This window comes from Tupaia chinensis, unplaced genomic scaffold (assembly GCF_000334495.1).
Source record: "Tupaia chinensis unplaced genomic scaffold, TupChi_1.0 Scaffold143646_1, whole genome shotgun sequence".
Lineage (NCBI taxonomy): Eukaryota > Metazoa > Chordata > Mammalia > Scandentia > Tupaiidae > Tupaia > Tupaia belangeri.
The window spans coordinates 1,019,866-1,027,722 of NW_006203494.1; the positions used below are offsets into that span (position 1 = coordinate 1,019,866).

General features: G+C 56.5%; 1 protein-coding gene across 1 annotated transcript in view; it reads right to left on the bottom strand.

Annotated features, from left to right (window-relative positions):
• The window catches only part of SRSF4 (serine and arginine rich splicing factor 4), a gene marked incomplete in the record, with an annotated part of 29,211 nt that overhangs the window by 2,267 nt on the left and 19,087 nt on the right, over window positions 1-7,857 (bottom strand). The window contains 1 exon segment of the mRNA XM_027766725.1: window positions 4,835-5,049. Coding sequence (XP_027622526.1) covers window positions 4,835-5,049 — 215 coding nt within the window.

A 7,857-nucleotide genomic window follows, 5' to 3' on the forward strand; every position in this document is an offset into this window, starting at 1 on the left:
GCTCCTGGAGCCGGCCCGCCTCTCGCTCAGCTGCATGGGCTGGGCTGCGTGTCCCAGGCCCGCTCCTCCTGCCACCCACGCGTGCTCCGCCGGGATGGCTCACTAGGAATCTCACCGCTACCAACCTGGACCTGCCACTGCCCAGCCACTGCTGCTCACCTGCCCCGCAGACCGGAAACCACAGCTTCCTGGACGCCTGCCCCGTCCCCGTATACACAGGTGCCCCTGCCCCGGCAAGAGGCCATCACCTTGCCCCAGCACGACCAGTGTCTCAGCTGGCCTGTCTGCAGAAACTCGGGCCTGTCGGCCTCTCTGTTCGCCTCACTGTAACCAGAGTTTTTGTTTTGTTTTGTTTCTTTGAGAGGTTTTTGCTATAGGGCACATGCACTCCCCAGTAAGACACAGAGAGACACAGTGAAAAACCACCCCCCGGGGTGTGGCCACGCTGTAGTCCTTTCTTCGCCACTCTCCTCTCGGGAAGCTGGGCACGCATGCACACATGCCCAGTGTAAGTTTTAAGCTGCTGGGTCCAGGACTCCGTGAGAGTCCAGCAATGTAACCATTGTGCCAACTGCTTTTTTCTTTAAAAGAATTATTGTATTTAACTTTATTTACTTATTTATTTTTAATTTGACCTGAAAGGAGCAGAGAGAGAGAGAGAGAGAGAGAGAGAGAGAGGGGAAACAAACCGCCAGGTCCAGGACTTGAACTGCGGTCGGCCATGTGGGAGTCCAGCACCCTTAATCACTTCACCACCTGCTGGCCCCCAGACTGCTGCTTTGAAAAGACCAACAGCCCACGCCTTGTGAACCCTTCAGTAAGCCCAGGCTGCCAACCCTGAACACCCTCTACTGACAGCCGCCGGGGCTCCTGGGGAGGTGGGTCCTGTACTCAGGGCAGCAGGCACAAGGCTGGCCTGGATGGCAGGAGGGACACTTTCAAGCCTCCTGGGCGCTATCGCCTCCGAAGGACTCTTGCCAAAAATGCTTACCCTGCACCTCAGTTGGCCTTCTCCAGACCCAAATTCCAGTTTACAGGAAGTTCAGAGGATAAGATAAAAGTTCAGTGATACCAACGAATCGACGAATCCAGAATGGGGGAGAATATTTCATAAACTCAAGGAAGATACATGCTGGAGGGAGAAGAGCTGGAGGGCCCTTTGCGTCCCGTGATGGGATTAGCTCCTGGTCGAGAAGGCCCAGCTGTGAGCAGGCGAGCACACCCTGGAGCAGCAGGAGAGGCCCAGCCTGGACTGGGCGACCCGACAGACACTGGCGCCCCGCTCTCCCTGTGCCTGGGCCCCTGTTAAGGCACTTAGGGAGACACGCTGGACCTCCTAGGCCTACTTGAAAGTGCCGCAGCACAGTACGTGCACGCGTGTGTCTGGAGACGAGCACCCACGAGCGCACGCGGTGCGAGAACGAGGACGGGAACGCGGCTGCCGAGGGCAGGGGGAGGCGCACAGGTGTTTGTGCACGACCTTCACCTTTCATGTTCAAGAATGCGTGACAGGGGTACAGGCAAGAGCTGAGCACACGCACAGGCCAAGGAAGCACGCGGCAGGCAGACAGCACACAGCACTGGCCCCACGGCTCCCCAGCACAGGTGGGGCGATCTGGGTATAAAAGGCAGAGCCGCGGCACCCAAAGCACCGAGGTGACGGGTCAGGATGGCTTGAAACGACAGTCCCCACGGCGTGGCGGCGTGTATCGCTGTGGGATGTTTGGTACCACCAGGGCGGCACACAGTTTGCCACGTCCTACTTGGGAAGGGGTCCTGCCAGGCAGACCCTGCTCTGGTGCCTCGAGATGACCCGGGGCAGCGAGGAAATGGCCGAACACACCTCGAGAACGCGGCCGCGGGTCAGCCACAGGAGACCCTCCGCCACAACTAAAGGCAGGGAACACAGCGCAGGCGGGCACTGGGGGAGACTGGTGGCTGGGAGTCAGATGTGACGCTGGCCCGTGTGACTCCTGAGGCCCCCACACGAGCGTGCAACTGCGAGAGTACACTGAGGCGCTCGGACGCCGGAACGCAGCCGGGCATGGGCAGCGTGGAGGCCCGGTTCCGCCGAACAATCGGACATACATGCTGCTGGGCCTGCACCCGCCCACCTGTAGGCCGCCAGGGCCGCCCGGGGGGTCCAGGCTCACGCCCAGACCTCCCGCCTGCCATGCCGGCACACATGCCCACGACCCAGGCTGGCCGAGGTGGGCCTGGACTGTGGCACTGGGGCCTGGCTGGGCACCTGTCTCTCTCATGAAAGGGAGAGTACGCTGAGTTTGCTGACCCACTGTGTGGTGCTGGCCACCAGAAACCAAGTCTGACCACAGTGTTGAAAACCAGGGCCTCCGGGAGCGACGAGGCATCAGGTGGCCTCGCGCTTGTGTCCTGATGGGCTTGTAAGGAGGCACACGCTCTCTCATCACAAGTGCCCTGGGCCTTCAAAGTCCGACCAAACCAACTTTCTTCTGCTTCCACCATCCAAACCTGGGCCAGCCCTGTACCCTTGTAGCTAAAGGAGTCTGGTCTGACACGGCTGACCACGGTTCAAATCCTGGCCCCCGCAGCTTGAAAAACACACATGGGCCTATGTACGCTTGCCTCCCCACTGAGGGCCGCGTCGCATCCCTGTGTATGCCCACGCCCACAGAGGGCCACATCGCATGCCCGTGTATGCTCACACCCCCAGGGCCGCATCACGTGCCTGCATACACCCATACCCACAGAGGGCCACGTCACGTGCCCGTGTATGCCCACGCCCACGGAGGGCTGTGTGCATGCCCATGCTCCAGCTCTACCGTGCATGTACTCCCTGGCAAGTATTAAAAAAAAAAAACCCCAGGGACCAGCAGTTAGTGTAATGGCTATGTTGCTGGACCCCACGTAGTTGACGACAGCTCATGTCCTGGACCTGGTGGCTTAAAACTTATGCTGGGCGCGTGTGCATGCGTGCCCAAGATCCCGAGAGAAGGGATTGCGGCGTGGCCATCCCCCCTGGTGGGTGATTTCTTGCTTTCTGTCTCTGTTTCTTGTCTGTCTGGCGAGCGCACATGCCGTAGAGCAAAAACCTCTCCCCCCAAAAAAACAAACCCCAGATCAGATCACTAGCAACACGCCTGCCCGGAAGGGGAAGGCATGCTGGAATGAAGGCGGAATGATGGTATGTCTAGACCTGCCTTCGAACAGCATGCAGGTAGGAGTGACAAAATGAGATTGGCCGATAAGACTCTCGAGGCTTGGGGACCAGCAGTTAGCGTAATGGCTATGTCGCTGGACTCCCACGTAGTTGACCGCGGTTCGCGTCCTGGACCCAGTGGCTTAAAACTCACGCCGGGCGCGTGTGCGTGCGTGCCCAAGATCCCGAGAGAATGGAGAAGGGATTGCAGCATGACCATCCCCCCTGGGGGGTAATTTCTCGCTTTCTGTCTCTATGTCTCTGTCTGTCTGACGAGCACACGCGCCCTATAGTGAAAACCTCTCAAAAAAGACTCCCGAGGCTGGGGAGTGATAGGTGTAAGAGGACTCGGGTTCATCTGCTACAACGGAAAACAAGATAGAAAGGTGAGCGGGTGGTGGAGTGGTTAAGGTGCTGGACTACCACATGGCTGAATGTGGTTTGCATCTCAGACCTGGTGGCTTGAAAATCACACCGGGGGGACCAGCAGGGGGTGTAATGACTATGTCACTGGACTCCCATGTAGTCGACTGCAGTTCGAGTCCCAGACCCAGTGGCTTAAACTCATGCTGGGTGCGTGTGTGCCCAAGATCTCTGAGATGAGAATAGATTACGGTGTGGCCATCCCCCCAGGGGGTAATTTCTTGTTTTCTGGCTCTCTGGGGAGTGCACGCACCCTATAGCAAAAACCTCTCCAAAAAAAAAAAAAAAAAAAAAGAAAGAAAAAAAGAAAGAAAAAAAGAAAAATCACACCAGGCATCCGAGCACCCCAAATTGCCCAAAATCTTGAAAGGAGAACGGAGAAGGGATTAGGGCGTGGCCATCTGGGGGGGTGATTCTTACTGTCCCTCACTCTGATGAGTGTGTGTGCCCTATGGCAAAAATGTGAAAAACAAACCAACCAAAACAGAAAACTCAGAGCAGAAGCAGTCCTGAGAAGCCAGTCTCCAATGACGCCCACTACGCTCCCCTAGCCGGCCCAGAGCTTGGCACGGCCCGGACCCCCTCTGCCTACTCCCTGATTTCTCCACCCCCAGCATGTTAGCCTCTCTACCAGGGGGCCTGCTCTCCTGCCCCCGGGCCGTCTCTCTGCTGGAAAGGCGCTGCCTCTTCCTCTGCACCCATCTGACACCCTGGAGGGCTCGGCTCAGCCTGGGCGTGTCCTTGGGGGAGCCCCTGCCAACTGTGGAGATCAGGTGTGCAGCATGCATGTCCTCCCGCACCTGCCACATGGCAACCTGCTCAATTCCCCTCCTCTCCACTAGGTGGAGTCACGCCGCCAGGGACCCCAGCTCTGTCCTGCTCATGACGGCCTCTGGGTACCTAGCAGAGCACCCGGCCTAGCTGCAGAGCTGCTGCCAAACAAGCTACGGTCCCTGCTCTTGAGTAGCTGCGAGAGCGAGCAAAGGGCCAGTGGACACGTGCACCCTCATCAGGGATGACTGGGGCCCCAGAGAAATGTGCACAGCCGCCGGTTCCTGCCCCAGATAAAGGACTTGCATCTATCTGCACCCAGAAAGAAGGGCTGAGTTCTAGGCCCAAAGGAACCCTGTCACTGAGGACTCCGCGGGGAACGACGTGACTGGGTGACTGTGCACCCCGGGGTTTAGAGCCGAGCTCCGTCTGAGCTCCGGCAGACACGACGCCCTGAGGTACCTCGAGTGACTGCGGCTCCTAGAGTAGGACCGGCGCCGCCTGGAGCCCGGCTTGTCTTCAACCAATCGGATCTTGCGGCCGTTGACTTCTGTCCCATCCAGCTTCTCCAAAGCTCTTTTCATATCCGAGTAAGAGACAAACTCAATCACCCCTTCGTTTTTGCGGCCCTTGTGAGCATCTGCGTAGGTCACTTCTCCGGCCTGGCGCATGTAATCCTAAAGGAGGAAACCCCAACAGTTAGCGCACTTGTGCAGACCATGTGGCCTTCATCATGACAGCCCTGCTCTTCCACCAGGGGGCGCCAGCTTTCCTGGGAAGGTGGCCATTGCAACCACACCCACACCCACCACCAGGCTCTCCTCATTCGCTCATACTCGACGTGGTCCACGTAGGGAGAGTACAACTCCCGCCAGACACGTGCCAAGGTGACACAGAAATGAAGGGGGATGTAATTAGTATTTAAAACGAAAAGGATATCTGCATAAAGTTTAAAATTTGGGGCTTACTGCTAGCCTCCCCACATTTCTTTAAATATAATATAAGCGAGAGAATCTGAGGGACGACCACACGGACATTCAGGAGCACGTCATTTCTGCGTGCTGCCTCCTGAGCACCGCACACATGCCCGAGACCACGCCTCTGCTCCCTGCACCACGAGCACCGGGCAGGTTCCACCTCCCCGAGGAGTGCGCCAGCCACTTCTGAGGTTTCTCGGGGGTCGAGACTTTTAGCTCACACAGTCTTTTGCTGCTGTTTATAATCCAGGAAAGAACATCTCTGCACAATAATCTCTATTCAGTTGGCTTATCTGTAGGAGTGGACTCTGGGTAAAAGGCAAGGAGCTGTCCCACCTGGGATGCCGCTGGGACAGAATGAGGACACTGTCACACTTAGGCCAAGACTACCGCCCTGGCAGGTAGAGACGCAATGCCTCTGCCGGCGGTTTAGGGCAGCACCACTGCCGTCTCCCTCCGCTGTGCTTCCTGGGCACCCTCAGCAGCAAGCACGACGACGCCCGCTCATGACGGCACTCACTTCACCCAGGCGCTACTGCTCCAGACAGTCCAGGCAGGACGTGAGCAGGCAGGTCCAAACAGAAGCACAGGCCTTGGGACCCCAGTTATTTCTAGAAAACGACTACTATTATTAATTTTTTAAGAGAGATTTTTGCTACAGGGAGTGTGCATTCGCTAGACAGACAGAAAGCGAGAAATCACCCCCTAGAGGGCTGGCTATGCTGCAATCCCTTCTCCATTCGTTCAGGATTTTGGGCACAAACGCACACGTGCCTGGTGTGTTTCGAGCCACCGAGTCCAGGACTCAAACCGTGGTCGACTACCTGGAAATCTAGCAATGTACCATTATGCTATCTGCTTGTCCCAGTTATTGTTATTTTTAAAGTTTGCAATAAGGCATGTGTGCTCACCAGAGACAGAAAGTGAGAAAGCAAGCCACCAGGTCTGGGACTTGAACCATGGTGGACTGTGGGAGCCCAGTGCCTTGACCACCATGCTACCAGCTGGCCCTAAGAACCCCAGTTCTTAACGCAGCCCTCATGTGGGTGAAGCAACCAAGTCTCAACACTTCCAGCAGGGGACACCACCGTGTAGTCTCCCTCTACGTGTCACCACTGCTGGGCATTACACAGTTACTTAAAGACAGGGCGTCCTGCTGTGCTGTGACCCTCTGGCTTTGGGTCCCTGAGAAGCTGGGACCATAGTTGCATGCCGCCGCGCCCAGCCTTGGGCTGAACTGGGAGTTGAACCTGTGTGTCCCATGTGGTCCCAGTCTAGCAGAGCATGCCAACATGGCTGGGCCTACACACTTTTGGATTAAAATACCCTTAAGTGCTTTATTTTTTTATATTTTCTTCATTAATAGTTAACATTTATTGTGCCAGAAATCATTCTAGGCTTAAAAAAGAAATGTTAGCATGTGCACTAGTCAGAGAGGGAGAGAGCGAGTAAATCCTCAGGGGTACGGTCACACGGCAATCCGTCTCCCTCTTCCTTTTGGGGTTTGGGTACTCACACACACATGCCTCGTTTTGTAAGCTGCTGGGCCCAGGATCGGAGCTGTGCCACTGGCCATGTGGGAACTGGTGGTCCTAACCACTATGTCGCTGCCCGGCCCAGGTGTTCTTCTAGCTGCCAGAGGCTGCATGTGCCAGCGAGAGGAAGCACCTCAGGAGCGCGGCCCAGCACCCCTTCTGCCCCGCCCCTCCATCCGGCCAGCACTGTGGGTGCATGTGTGCCCGGTGCTCTGCTTCCGGGGCTGGGGTTTGAGGCACAACTAGCCATGTGGGGTCGGGGCCCCTTGACCACTAGGCTAGGGGTCAGCCTGCTCTAGGCTTCAAAACTCACCCCACTCTCACAGGGCCCTTGAGTTGGGTCAACAGTGACCCCTCTGGAAGCTGAGGACAGGCACAAGAGCCGCCACCATGAGGTGGCCACTAAGTGGCAGGCCAGGCCCACACAGGCAACAGCTCCAGAGGCCTGCTCTTTAGAGCACTCCACCTGCCCAGGCAACCTGCTCTGCTGGTCTTTTTTTATTGTTTTTTTATTTTATTTTTTTCCTGAGAGGTTTTTGCTACAGGGCACATGCACTCACCAGAGAGACAGAAAGAAAGTGAGATATCACCCCCCAGGGGTGATGGCCATGCCACAATCCCTTCTCCTCCATTCTCTTCTCGGGATTTTGGGCACGCACGCACACATGCCCGGCGTGAGTTTAAGCCACCAGGTCTGGGACTCGAACCGCAGTCAACTACATGGGAGTCCAGTGACACGGCCATTACGCTAACTGCTGGTCCCTGCTGGTCTTTTATAAAGCCAACTAAGGGTGTGAATCGCTCTTTAAAAAAAAAAAAAAAAGTTTTTTGTGACAGGGCGCATACATTCCAAGAAATAGAGAAAGTGAGAAATCACCCCCCGGGGGATGGCCATGGCACAATCCCTCCTCTTCCTGGGATTTTGGGCACACACGCACATGCACCCAGCATGAATTTCAAGCCACTGGGTCCA